Source organism: Orycteropus afer, unplaced genomic scaffold, assembly GCF_000298275.1.
Source record: "Orycteropus afer afer isolate SDZICR_OR568_19922 unplaced genomic scaffold, OryAfe1.0 scaffold00052, whole genome shotgun sequence".
NCBI classification, from domain to species: Eukaryota; Metazoa; Chordata; class Mammalia; order Tubulidentata; family Orycteropodidae; genus Orycteropus; species Orycteropus afer.
The window spans coordinates 12,713,583-12,735,893 of record NW_006921639.1 but is presented as its reverse complement, the minus strand read 5'-3'; the positions used below and the strand labels follow the sequence as shown (position 1 = coordinate 12,735,893).

The following is a 22,311-nucleotide window of genomic DNA, read 5'->3' as shown; positions in this document are numbered from 1 at the left end:
TATGCACCAAAATCACCTGGATGCTTGATAAACCCAGATGTCCTGGCTTCACCAGAATCAGAACCCCCAAAATTAAGGGAGCCTTGGTTACCTGAGCTCCCTCTATCCCCCGCATGTACCTGGAAAGCTGAGAAGGTACAGTCCTGTTCACTAAGAGCGTCAAAGAAACCATGTACACAAAGCGGGTCTACCCACAAACCTGTGGTGGGACCCTAGCAGTCCTTACAAGGCGCTGAAGGTTCTACTCTCTTTAGAACAGTGATTCTCAATCCTGGGTACACATTAAAACACCAATGCCCATGACTCAACCCTGTGCCTCAACTTTCAGGCAAACAGTAGAAAGGTCTACAAGGTGAACAATAACATCAGGGAGATACACACATATGAGGCCAAAAGGGTAGCATTTTCTTAGGAATAAAGCTCAAAGAAGGCAGGAAGGGACTGGAAAGGACAAATGGAAAGAGTAAACACATGGCCGAAGAGTGCTGTCACATTGTGGGGATTACAATCAATGTCACAAATCAAAATGTGTATGAATTGTTGAACGGAAAATCTATTTGTTCTATAAACTTTCACCTAAATCACAATAAAATGTTAATTAAAAAAAAAAAAATCCCATAAGGGGAAAATGCAGAACAGAATTTCAAATTCCCATAGAATACAGATATTCTGGAGCCACTGAGGTTGGAAGAACCCCCAAAATTATTACTCTAAGATAAACTTTAAACTTTCAACTGTAAATCAAACACATACCCCCCAAAGTCCTCTTTAAATATAATAAAAGTTAAGCCTAACTAGTACAGAACGTTGCCTTGAGAATTATCTACATGGGATCAAACTGATAACAGCAACTCAAAAGATTAGATAGGAAACTTAGGGGGCAGTGAGTTTATGTTAATGGGGAACAACAATTTGGAAAAGTAGGGTGAAAATGGGAGCTCTGGTAGCATAGTGGCTAAGGCACTTGACTGCTAACCAGAAGGCTGGCGGTTCAAACCCACCAGCCACTCCTCGGAAGGAAGATGGGGCAATCTACTTCTGTAGTGATACTGCCTCGGAAACCCAAGCAGGGGTCGCTATGAGTTGGGGCCAACTTGACGGCACATACCAACAACAACAGGGTGAAAATGGTCATACAACTTGAAGAATGCAATCACTGTCAGTGAACTGCACGTGTAGAAATTATTGAATCGATGTACGTACTACCATGTATATTCACAACAATTAAATTAAAGACAAAGCTAATTAATGTCAATTGCTGTCAGTAAGTTGTACACCTGTGAAAAGCTGAATTAGCAAACATTGTGGAATAGATATATGTTTATCAATGACCCCCCCGCACCCTCCCCAACCCCCAAAAAAAGAGTAGTTGCTAAGGCTGCTTATACACAACCAAACACTTCACAGGATTTGGTTCCTTGATTTGGAAGTTTTCGGGTCATGGTTTCGTGGGACAGCCCAGTTAACTGGTCTAATAACATGTCTAGTGCTTCTACCTCCTAATTAGTTGCATAGTGCCTAGTAAGCAACCATCCAACATACAACAACCGACAACCGGTCTCTATTCGCCTGGAACAACAGAAGAAGAGTCAGAAACAAGAGGAGGAAATAGAACTTGAACAACTGCCTCCTTTACCATCAGAGCAGAAGAAATGGATGGTGCCCAGCTACCACTATGAACATTTTGCTCAAAGATTCTATAAAAGAATCCTGATTAAAAGGGGGAAAATTATCTAGAACACAGACAGCTGGATGAATCCTGCAACTACTGCCCTGAGATAATCTTTAAACCTTGGATGAAAAATAGTCCCTGAAATCTTGTCAAAATCAAACAATAACTTAATTAGTAAGGAAGGTCTGCCTTGAGCACTGTGCTCTTGTAAGAACTATCTACATGGCAAAAGCCGCTCAAAAGATCAGGTAGAAAATTAGGGGGCAATGAGTTTGTTAATGAGCAGAGGAACAAGTGGGAAAAGAGTGTAATCTGAAAGATTATAATCAGTGTCACTGAAATGCACATGTAGAAACTGTTGAATTAGTATATGCTCTGCTGTGTATATTCTAAACAACAACAATAAAACGAATTATTATTAAAAAAAAACAATGCTCACACCAATTACATCAGCATCACTGGGGTTAGAACCTAGAACTCAGAGCCCCTAGGCAATCCCAATGGGCAGCCAAGGTTGAGAACCCTATCCAGGAGCAGTGTTTCTCAAAGTGGGATACCCAAACCAGCAGCACCAACAGCACCTGGGAACTTGCAATGTGTGGTTTATCAAGCCCTCCAGGTGATTCTGACGCATGCTCAAGCTTGAGAACACCTGCCCTACACAGAGGTCAACAAACTTTTTCTCTAAAAGGCCAAGTAATAAATATTTTGAGTTTGTGGATAGAACAGTCTCTGTTGCCACTGCTCAACTCTGCCACTGTAGCATGAAAGCTGCCATAGACAATATGTAAATGAATGGGCACGGTTGTGTTCCAATAAAAAACAAGCAGTGGGCCAAATTTAACGCATGGGCGATGCTTTGCTGACTCCTGTTCGAAAGCTTCTTTGTCTTTGCTCCTTCTGCCTTGTGACATCTGACTAAGGGGCATATTCCCATAAAAACCATCTCTAGGATCAGGTTTTGTAGCTGTGACATCATCCCAGAGGAGCCTTCCTCAGAATAGGGCACAGATCAGTGATACTCCTAAAGGAAAGATATTACACCCAGGGGCTTAAATCACTCCTCTCTCCCCACAAGGCCCCTGGCAGCATCACCCCAGAAGGATGAACTCTCCTGCTTCCCTCCTCCTCCTCCATGAAGCCCACCTGCATCATCCAGGTGGATAAAAGCTCTTCTTCTGTCCCACTTGTAGCTGCCCTTTCTGGTACCTACTGTACCTTTATAGTCCCAATAAAACAAAGGAGCAAAGGTTATCTTTCTTTAATTATGATGTGGGTAGTTTACAGAGAAATTGTAAACTCAACCATTCACACACATACTTTATTTGCTGACTGTGGTGCACTGAATTACTTGATATGGCTCTCCTAGCCATGGTCTTTGTAACTCCCACCAGATGACTGGGTGGAACTAAGCAAATGTAAAGTGCTTGTGGCCCACCAAGGGGACTGGGCCGCCTGCTAATGATATGAACAAGGTACATGGCACCCTTTGGGGTCATGCAATTAAGGTGTATGGAACTCTAATGTGAGAATGGTTAGTTTTGTCATTGTGCTAGGCTTAAAATGAGACCTCCTAGAGGCAGAAGGTGGGATCTCACTGCCATCAAGAGAAAAGAATTGAAATGAATTTGCTCTTAAACTTTCACCTAAATCACAATGCGGGGGAGGAATATATATATATATGTATGAGCTCTGGTAGCATAGTGCCTAAGGCACTTGACTGCTAACCAGAAGGCTGGCAGTTCAAATCCATCAGCCACTCAGAAGGAAGGTTGTTGGGCAATCCTACTTCTGTAGTGATACTGCTTTGGAAACCCAAGGAGGGGTCACTATGAGTCGGGGTGACTCAACAGCACATAACAACAACAATATGTATATTTAATTTAAAAAAGAGAGAGAAAAAAGAGCTGGAGGTAGAGTAGAGCATGTTCTTGGGCCCAAGATCCCTGAGCTGCACCTCCTTGGCAGAGAAAACTGGCTGAGATGACCAGTTGAGGAATCAAGAGGCACAAGACAGAGTGGTGGGCTTGCCAGCCCATGGAGCAAGAAAGCTGAGTGCCTCTGGGCAGAAGCCTTGCTCACAGAGTACAGCGCATGTAAATGTCCCTATCAGCAGAGATAAAAGAGCTTTATAAGACTTGGCACGAGCAGGGCAGAGGCCAGGCTGAGAAGCCAAGGGCCAGAGAAGTGTGCTTGATGGTATAGCAGAGGGGAAGCCGTCGTGATCAAAGAACTGTTATCTTGAGAGCATTCCTGAACCTGAATTATGACCTGTTACTTTTCTAATAAACCCCATAATCATGAGTGTTGTCTGTGAGTTCTGTGTGGCCACTGCAACAAATTACCAAACACAGCAGAGAAGCAGTGAATGCCATGGGAGGGATGGTTGGTGTCAGAATTGGTTAAAAAAGAAAGAAAAAAAAAAAAGGCTGAAGGGTAGTGGCAGGTCTGGCCTAACAGGAATAAGCCTTGGGCTGGTGATGGTGACTCTTATTTCCCCCTCTGTGAGGGTGGGGAAGTTCAGAGGATGTCACCCACGTGTCCTCGTACTGACATTCATTGCAATCCTCACTCCCCACAACACAACAGCACTCTTTCCATTTCCTCCCTATGTTTACTATTTCCCTTCATCCTTCCTTCTTAAGCCTTCCTACCTTCTTAGCTTGATCCCTGGGCAAATGCTACCCTTTTGATTTCGTATGAGTGATCATTCTAATGACTACATACCTCCCCGGTGCTATTATCCACCTTACAGACCTGTCTATTGTTTGGCTGAAGGTTGAGCTGGGTGAGTTCAGTTCCCGGCTTCAAGCATGTCTAAGGACCATAGTCTCAGAGGTTTCACCAGTCTCTATTAGACCAGTAAGCCTTGTCCTGTTTTTTTAAAAAATTTTATATTGTGATGTGGGTGCAAATTTATAAAGCAGATTTGTTTTATACACAACAGCTTACTCACATTTGGTTTCATGGCCCCAATTACAATCCCCAACCATAAAAAGCTTTCCTATCTCCTCCCAGTGACTCTCCCTCCCTTGTGCCTTCTTATCTATGCATCTTGTCTGTCCAGCTTTCCCTCTAAGCAAATACAGCCCTTCTGAGGTTTCAGGCTGATTCATCTAGGGGATGCAGCTCCCTAGGGTAGGTGGGTGGGGCTCCCTGGGGCAGGTGTTCTGCTTGTAGGTCTTTCTACTGTTTGGCTGAGAGGCCTGGTCTTTCTTCTGATTTTTAATTTTGTGCCACATTTTTCTCTCACTCTATTCAGGACCTCCTATTGTGATTCCTTTCAGTCAAAAGATTTTCTTCAAAGACAACAAAGAAGCCAAGTGGAATATATGTGGCAATGGGACGATTCATGTATTTACAAACCACACAAATTCCACTCAATAGTAAGGGAGGCTGCGGTCAACTGGGAGAAAGTGGTACCTCCCACAAGACAGATGGATTCATCAATAGACTAAGCATACCTATTAGAGTGTATGGGAGCTCTGGTAGCATAGTGCCTAAGGCACTTGACTGCTAACCAGAAGGCTGGCAGTTCAAACCCACCAGCCACTCCTCGGAAGGAAGGTTGGGCAATCTACTTCCTTAGTGATACCGCCTCGGGAACCTAAGGAGGGGTCGCTATGAGTCGGGGCCGACTCTATGGCACATAACAACAACAACAACATTATAGTGTGTGTATGTGTGTGCATGGGGGGGATTTGAACAAGATGGACGATGAAAAGGAAAGCCTAGAGAAGGAAGGCAAAAGCCTAGAGAAAAGGAGTGACGAGCCCAAGGCCATCCAACCAAGCAGTGAGGAATCAAAGCAGGAACAGGCCACTCAAGCTGCTGCCCAGACCACCCACCATATGGTCAACTGCAGAGCCAAATGGGAAGGGCTGGTCCAGGCTCTTCTGTCATAAAGACATTCACAACACACACTGCCAGGGGCATCCCCAGATGTGTGATGGGACACATGCACATATGCAGAAACACATATACACGTATGTATACACAAACACAAACATAGATACACATACACACATGTATACAAACACATATGTGTGTACACACACGCACGCACACACTTCTCAATCTTACGATGCGAGGTATGGGGTCCTGGTTCAACCTGGAGACAGCAGAACAGGCCTGTGCTCCTGAAGCCTTTCTGGATGTGAGGTAGGGGCAAGGGAACGGCAGGGGGCGGGGTGGGAAGACCACCATTGACCCATGGGGGTAACGGCAAGGCACGGGGGTTATGGTACTGGAATCAGAGTAATAACCCTCACCCATCAGGCTTGGGCAAGGGAGCTGGTGGGGGTTATTACCTTTTGTCAAAGGTCGTCCCGTGAGTCGCAAAGGCCAGGCGCTTACGCAGCTCATTCCTCTCTTGAGTCATCAGCCGCAGCTGAATGGAGAGGCTCTCCACCTTCTCATTCACTTGCCGGTCAGTGAGGAGAGGTGGTGGGGATGGTGCCTTCCCAGTGGTGCCTGGTCGGAGGACAACAAGAATGTGAAATTGCAGGTGGACAGCACTCACGGCGTGCCAGGCAATGCTATGAGATCTTGGCTTGTGTCAGCTGCTCACAACCACTGGTGAGGTGGGTATTGTTAGTGTACTCTTCCACAGAGGGAACACTGAGTCCCAGTGAGGAAGAGATGAGACTGAGAACTGAGTCCAGACAGTCTGACTTCAGCTTCCACGCATTCAACTATCCACCATCCTAAACTATATTATTGGCTCAGGTGGCCATGGCTCTGGACCTGAGGACACACCCCCCATTCCCAACCTGTCTTTGATACCTCCAGGAAGGCACTGTCTTGGCCTTAATCCTTGCAACCTCACCTGGTCTGGGAACATAGGCTGTCAGCTACCCCTGGCAAGCATCATCTGCTGGCAAGTGAGGCAGAAGAGGTTGACCTGAGTGCTGAGCAGAGCAGAAGACCCAGCCAAGGAGGATGGCACAGGGAGAATCTAGCAGAGCTCCTGAGAATGGGGCAACTAGCTCTGAAGTGGGGACCAACGGCATCTCCCTTTTGTCCCTGACCAGGTTGGCCATGCTGCACAAACTCCCATTCTAATCCTTCCAACTGCCTGCAGGGCCAGCCCAACGAGCCTAGGCATGCAGGCTTGGGGGAGGTCACCCACAGGCGAGGTAAGCATGACACGATTCAGGTAAGCCTTGGGGCCTCTGGCTGCCCAGGCAAGCCTTGATCACCTGTCTCCAGGACTAAACATGTCCTAAGGGAATACCATGCCTTATGCTTTCACAAGAGCTCTTACAAGCCCGCATCTGTAGTCACCATCACCTCTAACAAGCTGCAAATCTGTTTCCAGAAGGAAGTACCTCACTCAAATGCCCTCAGAAAGAACAGGATTCTTTGTGCTTTTATATTTAACTCTGTAAAGTATGTTCCCTTGCTATCTTCTCTGTCCTCACAAGATGCTCAATGGGGTCAGCTGACATCAGCCATCCCATTTTATGGATATGATCCAAGGACGCTGACTCACTCCAGGGACACAGTACTTGTCCTCCAGCAGATGCAAAGAATACATACGGGGCAAGCAAGGTGCCTTCTGACTCCCTGTGCCATCCTGATCACCACCCCCAGCTGCCCCAGGGACAAGCCAAGTTTAGTAAACCCTCCTTGGTTGACTGGTCGCCCAAACCAAGTTTCCTCCTCTACCCCAAGACAACAGACGGGCATACCAGTTGTGGCCTTGTGCCTTCTGTGGGGGTCAGGGAGGATGAGGTGCAACACTGTGGGTCACAAGATAGACCATGGTGTGGGGTGGGACTCAGCTCTCAACTCAGCATTTTTTAAAGTTGGAACCACCTGAACCTAAGGAGCCCTGGTAGTGCAATGGTTAAGCACTCAGCTGCGCACTACAAGGTTCATGGTTTGAACCCACTCAGCGGCCCAATAAGAGAAAGACCTGGTGATCTACTTTCAGAAAGATTACAGTCAATAAAACTGTATGGGGGCAGTCCTACTTTGTCACAAGGGGTCACCATGAGTTGGAATTGGCTCAATGATGCCCAATAACAACGACAATATGTGAATCTAGGGCCTCATGAAGTGCACGTCATTCAAAACCTGCAGAACTGTAACAACCAGGATTCCTTTGCTTCCGCCCAGCTGTTTCGGATGAGAATTTTCTCTGGAGGTGGGGCCCAGAATCAGCATCTGCCATGGGCATCCTCACCCTGCACTGTGATTCCACCAGTGTGAGAAGCATTCTTCACCCATCCCCAAAAGATCCCAGATGCTCACCACTGCCTCTAGGAGTTTGAGGAACCAGGCTGGTTACAGCTCTGTGCAGGCTGTATAACTTCCTCTTCTTCTCCCAAATGAAGTCATTTTCTGCCTCTCACCCACGGCCAGTTCTATCACTGAACCATCTGGTGTGCTATATATGACCTGCCCAACTTTCTGGCAAGGGGGGCTTCGACTGGCTGCATGTCTGATACCCTTTCTGGAGGTGCCTACTGCTCACACTTACCAATTCCAGGGGGAATGACATATGGAGGACTGACAGGGCAGATGGTCTAGAAAGAGTCTCAAAGACCACCCAACAAAAGAGGGGGTTCAATCTTTACATCATGGCCAACCCTCACAACAACAGCCAACTCACAAGACAGACTTGGTGCTTATAATGGTCCAGATATTCATTTAATCCTTACCACAAACCCAGAGGTATGGATTACTACTACCATCCTATATTACAGATGAGAAAACTAAAGTACAGCAATGTTAGTAATTGGATCAAAGTAGCACAGACAACAGTGGCAGCCCTGAAATGTGAGGCCAGGCAGCACTGAGTCAGAGCACATGTCCTTCATCACCACCCTGCTGTCTCCCAAATGACAATGAGTAGCAGTTATTTGGGGTCCCCACCACTCGTCTGGCAGTGTGTTGTACTGTGGTGGCTTGTGTGTTGCTGTGAGGCTAGAGGCTACGCCACCAGCATCTCAAATACCAGCAGGATTTCCCATGGTGGACAGGTTGCAGCAGAGGTTTCAGACGAAGACAGACTGGAAAGAAGGATAGGGCCATTCACTTCTGAGAAAACTGGCCAGTGAAAAACCTTACAAATAGCATTGAAACACTGTCTGATACATTACTGGATAACTTTATGAATTGAATAAGGAAGATCGAAGAAGGGCTGATGCCTTTGAGTTGTGGTGTTGGTGAAGAACACTGAAAATACCATGGACTGCCAGAAGAACAAACAAATCTGCCCTGGAAGAAGTGAAACTGGAATGATCCTTGGAAGCAAGAATGGCGAGACTTCACCTCACCTACTTCGGTCATGTCAGAAGAAACCATTCTCTGGAGAAGGATATTACACTTGGTGAATTAGAGAGTCAGCAAAAAAGGAAGACCCTCAATGAGATGGGTTGACGTAGTGGTTACAACAATGGGCTCAAGCATAGCCAGGATTGTGAGGATGGCACAGGACCAGGCACTGCTTTGCTCTGTTCTACATGTTAAAATGTACAACATTTTTAAATGTAATGGGGTCGCCATGAGTTGGAGCCAACCTGACAGCACCTAATAACAATAACAACAACTTGGTGCAGATGGTTAACATGCTACAATTGAAAACTTGGTGCTTCGAGTCCACCCAGACAAGGCCTGACAATCTACTTCCAAAAAAATCAGCTATTGAAAACCTTATGGAGCACAGTACTACTGAGATACATATGGGTCACCACAAGTCGGCATCAATGCAACAGCAACTGATTCACTTGGAGTCCAGCAGTCTTTCATACGTTATCCCGTTTAATCCCCGTTCTACAGATAAGGAAACAGAATCTTACCAAGGTTAATGTGTCTAGGTTTCAGAGCTAGTGACAGACCTGGGATTTGAATCTTTCTACCTGACCCCAGAGGCCCTAAGTGGTGTAAATGGCTAAAGTGTTCAGCTGCCAACAAAAGGTTGGCAGCTCCAGTCTACCCAGAGTTCCTCAGAAGGAAGCCTGAGCAACCTACTTCTGAAAAATCAGCCACTGAAAACCCTACAGAGCCCAGTTCTACCATGACATACATGGGATCCCCAAGAATCAGACTCAATTCAACAGCAATTGGTTCTTTGCTCTTGTTTTATCTTCTTTTTGGTGGTTTTGTCTCCCCTCAGAGCCTAAGGTCTTAACGTAAAAGTTCACAAAAATTTTGATCCTAGGGCCTCTTTATCTCTTTAAAAATTATTCAGAACTCCAAAGAGATTTTGTTTACATGGGTTATACCTATCACTATCAGTCAGATTAGAAATTTAAATTGAGGGAAAAAAAAAGTTTATTAGCTCATTTTTATAGGTGCCCTGGTGGTGCAGTGCCTAAGGCACTTAACTTCCAACCAGAAGGTTGGTAGATCAGACCCCACCAGCTACTCCATGGAAGGACGACAGGACAACCTACTTCCGTAAAGATTTACTGCCTTGTAAACCAATGGGAGTTGCTATGAGTGGGAATCAACTTGATGGTAGTGAGTTTGGATTTAAAAAAAAAAAAAAAAAAAAAACTCATTTTAAACCAAAAACCAAACTTACTGCCATCGAGTCCATTTTGACTCATAGCAACCCCCACTGGGTTTCCAATGCTGCAAATCTTTATGAAGCAGACTGCCTCATCTTTCTTCCACGGAGTGGCTGGCGAATTCAAACTAACAAACTTTTGGTTAGCAGCCAAATGTTTTAACTACTATACCACCAGAAAAAATCTACTACATATCAGCATAACATTTTTTTTAATGAAAAAGTAACCATCCTTTCCATAACAAAACAAAAATGTAGAGAGTAGGGTGGCCTTCCTTTGTATTTTTGTGAATCTCTGTACTATATGGCTTACTAGTGGACTAGATGGCTAGGTTCTCTTATCTCCTGCAGTGTCAGACCCCATGGATGCAACCTTTGGAAAACTCCACTCTACATCTATGTGAGAATAAGAAGGAAAAAGGCAAATGACATCTTTGTATTATGTGGAACACAGTTTTGATATTGCAGACCTCCTCAGAGCATCCAGCAACACCCAACCACACTGTGAGAACTACTGCTCTCTGTTGTAATCAAGGGCAAGCAGTTATCAGAGAAACATCAAATCTCAGAATGGAAAAAGCACCACCAGGCCCAGCCACCTGTCTCCAGGGAGGCAAGTTTTCACCCGTTTTACAAATGAAGCAATAGAAGAAGGCATCCCAGAAGTGGGGCTCATCAGATGCCCCATACCCCCAGCACTGCTGCAGCTTCCTGACTCAGGCCCCAGCAGGATGAGCCTGGCTCCCTAGTGGGCCACTGATTGGCCAGAAGATGACAGCAGCTGACATTTAGTGAGCACAGCCAGAGTGCTGGTCCCTCTAATAAAAAGCACTCCAACATTATCCCACTAATCCCCAAGTACTCTACCAGATCCATGCTATGGTTACCTCTTGAGAAACTGACATTGAGAAAGAGCATACAGCTAGGAAAACGATGGTCCCCATGCAAAGTACAGCAGCTCTTACTCCACAGCCAAGGCCTCAACCATTACATTACGCTGCCTCCCAAGAGAAGTAGGGTCCTGTTCCTCCCCAGTCCCAAAAATGTGGGTATGAAACATGCAAAGAGCCAGGGCGACCAGGCCAGAGACCCTACCAAATGGAGACCTCTCTGACTTAGCAGAGAATGCTGCCTCATTTCACAAGCCAGGGGAGCAGAAGGGTGAATGAGGGCCACAAGGAAACTTCAAGAGGAATCTCAAGATGACCAAAGCTGGGAAGTTCCAAAATAACAGCAAGTGTGGTAAAAAAAAAAATAATAATAATCTCTACATTGTATTCTTCTAAAGCACTATCTATATGGGATCAAATTGACAATAGCAACTCAAAAGATGAGAGGGGAAGCTTAGGGGAAGTAGTCGATGGTAACAGTGGAGGAACGATTTGGAAAGGACAGTGAGAATAGTTGCACAACTTAAAGAATGGAATCAATGTCACTGAATAATACCTGTAGAAACTCTTGAACTGCTGCAGGTTTTGCTATGTATAATAGTTTTTTAAATTTTTTTAATCTCAAATGGGGGAAAAAATCCTTTCCATTCCCCTTCTACACAAAAAATAGTTTGACCTTCTGCATTTCAGGGTTGAAAGACATTCAAAGATGATGCAGCCCTACCTTCCAAAAGGTTCCCTGAAACCCCCAAATAGCCATCAAGTCTGTTTGAACTCCTCTAAAGTCAGGGAGCTCAGTATTTCCTAACAAAACCTACTGCATCTCTCTGAATAAAATTACTCTGTGTATTGAGCTAAATAAAATCTGTCTCAATATATTTCCCTTGAATATACTGACTCTTACCTCCATTCTACCAGGTCGCAGGGTACAACTATAATTCCTTTCCTACACAATAAACCTGCAAGTATTTGAAGACAACTATCGAGTGTCTAAAAGCAGCCATAGTGACACAATGGCTAAGTGTATGGCTGCCAACTGAAAGGCTGGCGGGTCGGATCCACTAGCCGCTCTTCAGGAGAAAGATGAGACAGTCTGCTTCTGTAAAGATCAACAGCCTTGGAAACCTTACAGGATGGATCTACTCTCCACTCGGGTCGTTATGAGTCAAAATTGACTCAACAGCTATGAGTTTTTTCACATGCCTTTACCATTGACTGCACTCTTATCAGAACAACTAAAATTAAAAAGCAAGATCATCAAATGGTAGCAAGGATGCAGAGAAACTGGAACCCTCAAGTATTACTTGTGGGAATACAAAATGATATAGTCACTTTAGGAAACAGTTTGGCAGCTGCTTATGAAGCTAAACATACACTAACTAAACATACAACATACTACCCAGTAATATTGTTTTCTAGATATTTACCCAAGATAAATTAAAATTATATTTTAATTTTCGTGTGAAATTATATTCACACAAAAACAAGTACGTAACTGTTTATAATAGCTGATAAATGAACAACTATGCTTCATACAATGGAATACTACTCCTCAGCAATAAAAAGGAATGAACTACTAACATACGTAACATAGGTGAATCTCAAATGTATTATGTAAAGTAAAAGAAGCCAGAGTCATAAGCCATTATACTATATGATTCCATTTATATAACACTTTGGGGAAGGCAAAACTATAGGGATTAAACACAGATCAGTGGTTGCCAGTGATGGGGGTGGAAGGAAGGTGTTCCAGTTACCTAGTGCTACTCTGATGAGAATATACTACAAATGGGATGGCCTTAACAAACAAGAGTTTATTCTCTTACAGTTTGGAGGCTTTAAGTCCAAATTCAAAGTGCCAGGCTCTAGGGGCTGGGTAAAAGCCCCTCAACCTTGGGCTTCAGCTCTGCTTCCAGCTCCTAGCCCACTGAAGCGAGAGGCTTTCCTACACTCAGACAGCTGCTGGCTGCTGAGGCTGCCAAGCCCAAGGTTGACAAGAAAAAAGACACAGTCCTCATGTTACCAAACCACATGGCAGGCCATTAATTCAAATCCATTTTAAGTCCTCAGGTCAGCAGAGCATGGCAGGCTGCTGAACAACGACACAGCAACATGCAGGGTCCAAGCGTACCATAAACTAGAGACCATTCCCCAAGGCTTCTGCTTATACACAGGAAGCAGACCACATTCCCCAAAGCAGCTCACAGTAGATTTCACCATGGAGTTGATTACTAGTCTCATCATTGTTGTTGTTGTTGTTAAGTGCTGTCGAGTCGTTTCCGACTCATAGCAACCCCACGCACAGCAGAACGAAACACTGCCCAATCCCGTGCCAGCCCCACAATCCCTGCTATACTTGAGCCCATCATCGCAGCCACCGTATCAATCCATCTCGTTGAAGGCCTCCCCCTCTTTCGTCGACCCTCCACCCTACCAAGCATGACATCCTTCTCCAGGGAATGGTCCCTTCTTACAACATGACCAAAATAGGTGAGACGAAGTCTGGCCATTCTTGCTTCCAAGGAGCATCCTGGCTGCACTTCCTCCAGGACAGATCTGCTAGTTCTTTTAGCAGTCCACGGTACTTTCAGCATTCTTCGCCAGCACCACAACTCAAAAGCATCAACTCTTCTTCGGTCTTCCTTATTCATTGTCCAGCTCTCACATGCATACCAGGCGATTGGAAATATCATGGCTTGTGTCAGAAGGCTGGCGGTTCAAACCCACCAGCAACTCCTCGGAAGGAAGGTTGGGCAATCCTACTTCCGTAGTGATACTGCCTCAGAAACCCAAGGAGGGGTCGCTATGAGTCGGGCCGACTCGACGGCACATAAAAACAAGTCTCATCATAGGGAATACTATATCCAGCTACCCAGCTATTCAACCAAGCCCAGCCAAGTTGACACACCAACTGAACTACCACAGAAGGCCTGGCTACAAAGTTGCAGAAGAGGATTTTTCAGGTAATGAAATGGTTCTATATCTTATTTGTGGCAATGGTTACACAATTTTATGTGCTTATCAACCAAAACCAGTTGCCAGTGAGGCAATTCTGAGTCAGGCTGACTCCATGTGTGTCAAAGTTGTGCTCCACAGGGTTTTCAATGGCTTATTTTTTGGAAGTAGATTACCAGGCCTTTCTTCCAAGGTGCCTCTGGGTGGACTTGAACACCCAAACTTTCGGTTAGCAGCCAAGTGCATTAATCATTTCCATCACCCAGGGACATATCCTAAAAGGGGTAACATTTACTGTATGTAAATTGTACCTCAACAAACTTGATTTTTAAAATTTTTAAGTTAAAAATAAGAAAGGATGGTGCCCTGAACTGTAACTGTGACCCCACAAGTACTGAGACTGGTGAAAACATGTGGACCATCAACACCCCTTGCTAGTCACTGCAATTACAAGCAAAATAAAAGCTAGTATCAATGGCAGAGCAGCAGCAGCCAGGCAGCCCAGCTTCATGGAGGCTCTCAGTGTGGCTCAGCCCACAGGAGCCCAGCATACATCTTCCCCACCACCAAGATGCCTAAGAGGAAGTCAGTTTAGCTGAAGGTGTGATAAATGAGGAACCCAAGAGAAGATCAGCAAGGCTGTCAGCTAAACCTGCTCTTGCAAAAGTGGAAACAAAGCCAAAAAAGGCAGCAGGGCAGGATAACTCTTCAGCCAAAAAAATGCAAACAAAAGGGAAAAGGGGTGCAAAAGGAAAATAGGCCGAAGTGGCTAAGCAAGACACTACAGAAGATTTGCCTGCAGAAAATACAGACATTAACAATAGGTGTCCAGCCTCTGCTGAAGCAGGAGAGAAAGACGCCATGTCTGATTAAAATTTGCCTACCATGGCTTATCAGTGGTCCCTGTATCTTCCCTCTTCTTGCCCAATCACAAGAGTATTTTATCAACATTTTATAAATGCAACTTTTTTTAGTAGCTTTAGAAACATTTTTAAGGAGGAAAAAATCCCATCTCATCCCCTGTTTTTTAAGTATAAATGCTTTTTTGTTGTTGTTTAATAAGTGAAATCAGTTGCTGGTTGTTTATTTTTTGGTACAGCCAGAAAATAGTGGAATGCTGAATTATGGGTGCCTTTGACTGTCTTGCGTGTCAACATGCCACTCCATGAGGGGAGGGAGGCACTTTTTATATCCCATAATGCAAAGCGTACCTAATGGCAATTTGGAGGCGCAGTCATGCATTTATGCATTGAATATTTTAAATTAGTTCTATTTCCATGTTGTTTTTAGCAGAATTGTTTCTTAAAACTGCTCCCTCATCATGGTTCTCCCTGACAGAACTGTGTACACTCTGTAATATTCTTTGGCCATGATTCTCATTTTCCTAGTAATTTTGTTATGTACTATAAAAGGCTGAAAATTTGAGTATGCAGTTTGTATGACATTAAATTGTGTATTAGTAGGATTTATGATATAACAGCTTATCAACAAGTGAAGCTATTAGTACTTGATAGCCTCTTAAAGAAAATTTGCCTCCAAATTTAAAGCTAAAAAGTCATTAGAATTTAGAAAAAAATTTTGAGCACCATGGCTATTTATACTGTGCTTTGCATTGTTTTTCTAAATCCCAATGACTTTCCAGTGTTAAATTTAGAGACATGGCTTTTTAAGGAGTTCTAGTGGCAAAATGGTTAACACATTCAGCTGCGAAGCAAAAGGTCGGTAGTTCAAACCCATCAGGTGCTCTTTGGGAGAACAATGAGACAGTCTCCTTCCATAAAGATTTACAGTCTTGGAAACAACCCTATGGGGCAGTTCTACTCTGTCCTGTAAGTTTGTTATGAGTTGGAATCAACTCATGGCAGTGGGTGTTGGTTTTGGCTTTGGGACATGGCTTCTTAGATTTTTGGTACAAACATTAAAAATTGTGTACAAATTGTTCATAATGACTCTGTAACCTTTAAACAATCAAAAAAAAATACCAATTATGAAAGAATATAGGCATTCTGGTGGTGTAGTGGTTAAAGCATTTGGCTGTTAACCAAAAGGTCAATAGTTTGAACCCACTAGCTCTTATGTGGGAAAAAGATGAAGCAGTCTGCTTCTATAAAGATTTACAGCCTTAGAAACTATGTGGGCCAGTCCCACTCTTTCCTATAGGGTGCTATGAGTCAGAATTGACTTGATGGCAGTGGATGTGTTTTTGGGTTTTTTTATGAAAGAAAGGGGAAAAAAAAAAAAAAACTAATATCAAGTGAGCTGTCAGCAAAATCTCAAATAGCTTTTCTACTCTCCTATCCCATCCTTGGGAGCTCTGGTAGCATAGTGCCTAAGGCACTTGACTGCTAACCAGAAGGCTGGTGGTTCAAACCCACCAGCCACTCCTCGGAAGGAAGGTTGGGCAATCCTACTTCCTTCCGTAGTGATACTGCCTCAGAAACCCAAGGAGGGGTCGCTATGAGTCGGGGCCGACTCAACGGCACATAACAACAACAACAACAACATCCCATCCTGGTGCGTTTGCTCTGGATTAAACACAAAACTGTTAACTCTTCCTTATTTCAGTATTTCCTCTTCCCAACGCTAGAATCCACTTGAAAAGAAGGTTTTCTTTTCCCTTTTGGTGTCCAGGATGAGATTCAGAAGATGAAAGATTTGGCTTACACTAAAATGGGGTGCTGGAAGATGTCAGGAGAGACAGGCAGGTCCTGGAGTGTGCAGGAAGAGCCAGCTCCTGGGCCTGCTCAAGAGTGTGCTGCAGAGAAGGACAACAAGGGCAGGAGAGCCCCTCCTGGCTCCTCTTCAGGGACCTGACTGTGCAGCCGTTATCACTGACCACCAAAGCTCAGTCGACAGCCTACGTGCTCTGTAAACTATCGGGAGGAAGTGTAGTCACTTCTTGCTGTCATCCACTTGATAGAGAGGGTAGCTTCCTCTGTCTCATTCACTGCAGAGGTCAGAACTTTGCTTCCAAGTCCTGCGGGCCCATGGTGTCAGAAGTCAAGGAGAAAACTGGCCCTGGAGTGTAGTCAGGTAGAGTGGGGTAATCCCGATAAACCTCCAGACCACCTCCAGGAGCTGGCTGTCAAGAGAGAACAGAGACCCATGGAGCAGAACTGAGCCACCCTTACCTACAGCCCAGCAGACCTGGAGTCATCCAGAAAACCAGTGACTGTTTTTTAATTGTGATTTGAGTGAAAATTTACAGAGCAAATTCACTATTCCATATAGCAGTTCACATACACTTTGTCTCCTGACATTGACTACAATTTACCACAATGCAACAGCTCCCCTCCCACTTCCTCCCAATAATTACCTCTTCCCTGTATCCATCCCTCCATGCACTCCTGCCCCCTGAGCTGTCTCCCTGTGCATAAACAGCCCTTCTTTCTCCCATGATCTAAGGAGTGTATTTACCTCAGGTAAATGTTCAACTCTTATGCCTGTCTTTTGTTTGGCTAGAAGCCACAGGAGTGGGTTCAATTCCAGACCTGAAGGGCAGCTAGAGGCCATAGTCTCAGTGGTTCCACCAGGCTCTATCAGACCAGCAAACCTGGTCGCCCTGCCCTTGTTTTTTTTTTTTTCAAATGATACTGAGTTTTGTTCCACATTGTTCTCCCTCTCTATCCAGGAACTCCTACATAGATCCCCCTCCCAGCGGTTCACAGTGGTAGCTGGGCACCATCTAGTTCTTCTGGTCTCATAGTCGTATACACTGTGGATCGCATGATGTACCAGTCTCTAGGACTAATTCTTTCCATGAATCTTTGGTTTTCTTCATTCTTCTTTGCTCTGGACGAGGAGAGACCCATTATTGCATCTAGATGGCTGTTTGCAAGCTTTTAAGATTCCAGTCACTACTTGCCAAAGTAGGAGATGGAACAATGTTTTGTGTAGTATGCTATGCCAATTAAGCTTGATGTTCCCTGTGACTATGGTCCCGAGCCCACAGGTTCAACTATTCGGTTCCTCTGGGTAGCTGGCTGTGACCAAGAAATGAATACAACCTTGTCCCTTGTCAGTTCTACTATACACCTAGGAATTCAGATCATACTACACTTATAGGGCCATTGTCTGCCAACACTATACATGGTCTTGGGTACATTCCCCACTTCATAGACATACCTAATCATTCAGCCTGTTCACCCATCTATTCACCTATATACCCTTGTTTGCCTTCACTGACAGCAGTACTGTATGTGCAAAAGGGTTCATCTTTGTTGTCTGTACCTCCCATATACCTCTTGATGTCTTCCTCTTCCTCAATGCCACCATATTGATCACTCACATTTGGTACACTGCCCTTCTCCTGTTCACCAAAATCAATACTTATCTCTACCTATCTAACAGTGTTCCCTACCCTCCCCTCCTACCCCTGGTAACCGACAAAGAAAATTTCCTTCCATAGATAAACCTTTCCTTGATTTTTACAATAACAGACTAATACAATATTTGTCCTTCTGTGATTGACTTATTTTACTCAGCATAAAGTCCTCCATGTTCATCCACATTATGCGGTGTTTCGCAGATTCTAAGTTATTATTTAGGGTTGCATAGTATTCCACTTTGTGCATGTATCAAAGTTTGGTTATCCATTCCTCAGTTGATGGACACCTAGGTTGTTTCCATCTTTTGGCTATTGTAAATAGTGCTGCGATGAACATGGGTGTGCGTATGTCTGTTCTTATCATGGCTCTCACTCACATGTTTAGGATATATACCTAGTAATGGAATGGCTGGATCAAATGGTATTTCTAATTTCAACTTTTTAAGGAATCGCCATACTGCTTTCCACAGTAGTTGTACCATTTGACAGTCCCACCAGCAGTGTATGAGAGTCCCAATCTCTCCACATCCTCGCCAGCATTTGTTATTTTCTGTCTTGTTGAACTTTGCTACTAGTGCTGGAGCAAGATAGTATCTCATTGTTGTTTTGATTTGTAACTCTCTAATGGCTAATGAGCATGAGCATTTCTTCCTATGTTTGTTGGCCACTTGAATATCCTCCTTGGTGAAGTGTCTATTCATGTCTTCTGCCCATTTTTTAATTGGATTGTTTGTCTTTTTGTTATTGAGATGCTGGAGTTTTCAATAAATTCTAGAGATAAGTCCCTTGTCAGATATGTCATTGCCAAGTATTTTTTCCCAATCTGTAGGTTCTCTTTTGACTCTTTTGGAGAAGTCTTTGGAAGCACGTAAAAATTTAATTTGAGAAGGCCAGACCAGTGACTCTTAAAGAGTAGTTCTCGGCAGGCAGCATCAGCATCAGCAACACCAGAGAATCTGTCGGAAATGCGTATTCTCACGGCCCACTCCAGACCTGCTTAATAAGAAGTCCTGGGGCAGGCCTTGCACTTGGTATTTTAACTAGTCTTCCAGGTGATTCTGGTACATGCTGAAGTTTGACACCCATTGGTCTGGACCAAAGTTGCACTTACTGGCCAGAGTGGGCTTTTTCCTTCCTTGCTTAATTTGCTGTCCAGGGACGTCATATCTGAAGGAATCCTCCATTACCACCCCTTCCCAGCCTAACAACTAAGTCTAAGGAGGACACTCTCTGCTGTCATTCAGATCGTGATTCCAGCTCAGCACTCTCCCAGGATTTAGAATGAAAGGAGTGAAAGATGAAAGGGAGTCAGGATTCCAATGCAGCAGCTACAGCCTTGCCCAACTCCCAGATCTCCTTCCAGATCTCCTCCCACATGTTCCACTTGCTCTGGAATCTGACTCAGGCTCTGCTTCCACAGAAACCCAGACCAAGACAAGCAGCGATGCCCACTTCATCCTCTGTCTGGAGCACCATACCATAGCTGGCAGGCCCAACTCAAGTGCCACGAAGCTTTTGGATACCGTTCATCATAACCAATTGCTCCTTCCCCTGAGCTATTCATTCCTTTGTTTTACATGAGGCAGAATGGCCAGTAGCTTACCTCTCTGCCTCCCTGGCTAGACTAAGATTATGTACCATGCACCACTGTGATCCTTATGGGCAATGGGCACATACTACAAGGGAAAGAACACAGACTTTCCAAAGAAGGGGACCTGATTCAATGAGAGAGACCAGGGAAGGAAGGGTCAGAGGGCACAGAGAGCCAGGGACCAGCCCTGCCTCTCCAATGACTCACCCTACTTCCCATCAACCAGATGCTACATTTTCAAGGAATCTTCACAGATATACGAGGGAAGCTCTTCACTTCCTCCTGATGCCAAGAAGCTGGAGACCTCTCTATTTAATAAACATTGCTGTTACTTCAATCTGCATGGAATTCAGGGCTCGCTTTACAAATGCTGCCCAAGAATGTCTCTTGATCAACATGGTGGCACTGAGGAAGAGGAAGACATAGAGAGGTACATGGGAGGTGCAGACAACAAAGATGAACCCTTCTGCTCATACAGTATAACACTGTCAGTGAAGGCAAACACGGGTATATGGGTGGATAGATGGGTGGACAGGCTGAACTATTAGGTATGTCTATGAAGTGGGGAGTATACCCAAGACTATGTATAGGGTTGGCAGACAATGGTTCTACAAGTGTATTTGTATGTTCGGTAAGAATTCCCAGGTGTATAGTAGAGCTGACAAGGGACAAGGTTGCAGTCACTTCTTGATCACAGCCAGCTACCCAGGGGGACCAAGTAGTTGAACCTGTTGGCTCAGGACCATAGTTGCAGGGGACATCCAGCTCAACTGGCATAACATACTGCACAAAACATTGTTCCACCTCCTACTTTGGCAAGTAGAAACTGGGATCTTAAAAGCTTGCAAGCAGCCATCTAAATCCAACGATGGGTCTCTCCTCATCCAGAACAAAGAATAACGAAGAAAACCAAAGATTCATGGAAACAATTAGTCCTCATGACTGGTACACCATGCAATCCTCAGCGTATACAACTATGAGACCAGAAGAACTAGATGGTGCCCGGCTACCACTGTCAACTAGTCGAAGGGGGATCTATGTAGGAGATTCTGGATAGAGAGGGAGAACAATGTGGAAAAAAAAAAAAAGGGGGACCAGGTTTGCTGGTCTGATAGAGCCTAGTGGAACCACTGAGACTATGGCCCTTAGCTGCCCTTCTGGTCTGTAATTGGACCCACACCTGTAGCTTCCAGCCAAACAAAAGACAGGCATATGAGTTGAACATGTACCTGAGGTAGATAACACTCCTTGGAGAGAACAATCATGGGAGAAAGAAGGACTGTTTATGCACAGGGAGACAGTTCACAGGGCAGGAGTGCATGGAGGGATGGACACAGGGAAGAGGTAACTATCAGGAGGAAGTGGGAGGGGAGCTGTTACATTGGGGTAAATTGTAGTCAATGTCATGAGACAACGTGTGTGGGAACTGCTGTATGGAAAGCAAATTTGCTCTGTAAGCTTTCGCCCAAATCACAATAAAAAGAATGTCTCTTCTCCTCCTTAAAACCTCCCCAGACATCCAAGATGAGAAATAAAAGGCAAATTAGATCAAGATGAATGAGGAGAAAAAAAATCAACTGCCTGAAATGAGCATGCATTCCACAGGCAGCTGCCCAGGCCAGCAGGGTTGGGGCCAGGTTACTGAAATGGCCAAGTGGAGGTGGGGGAGCCTTCAGGGAAGCCATATGTGCTTAGTGATGAAGACTGCCTGAAAAGGCCTCAGAAGGCCACCTTTAAGGCTATTAGCAAAGGAATGATAAGTCGTAAGCAGGGTCAAGCTGGAATCTGAAATGAGAAAGACCACCTGAGGATCTCCAGCTAACCAGGTAAAGCCACCAGGTATCAGCTACTGTGGATAAATGCTATCCCCAAGGCTTCACCTATTAGTTTTCTCTTCAGTTGAATAGAACTTGCCATTATATCCCTAAATGTTCTGTTTAGGGAGGTATAAGTGGAAAAGTGGAGGTAATATTTTATTACAGGAATCTTGTTATTAGATTTCTTTATGTTTGGGGAGGAAGATTAAACAAATAGAATCCCCATCAGACGTCATTAGTGCCCTCATCGTCCCTTCTTCAGGAGGCACTGGAGTGGTCCCATGGCCAACCCCATGTTCACTGCCTGTCAAGAAACTCGTTCAAACAAATCAGATATTCCAGTGTCCTCAAGAGGGATTAGATTAGGAGTTCTGGCAAGATGGCAGACTAGGCAGAAGGACTGCACAGACCCTCTTCAACAAAGAAAAGGGAAACCAATTAACATAGACACAGAAGATAATCTTGGACCCCTGAGCCTTGAAGGGAAGGATACAGAAGTGGACTAAACCCCAACTAGCAGAAGAATTTGTGTGAAAAT

General features: G+C 44.6%; 1 protein-coding gene across 1 annotated transcript in view; it reads right to left on the bottom strand.

Annotated features, from left to right (window-relative positions):
• The window catches only part of DLG5 (discs large MAGUK scaffold protein 5), a 222,015-nt gene that overhangs the window by 98,578 nt on the left and 101,126 nt on the right, over positions 1–22,311 (bottom strand). The window contains exon 3 of the mRNA XM_007938647.2: positions 5,983–6,145. Within this exon, the coding sequence (XP_007936838.1) occupies positions 5,983–6,145 (163 nt within the window). The remainder of the gene's footprint in view (positions 1–5,982; positions 6,146–22,311) is intronic.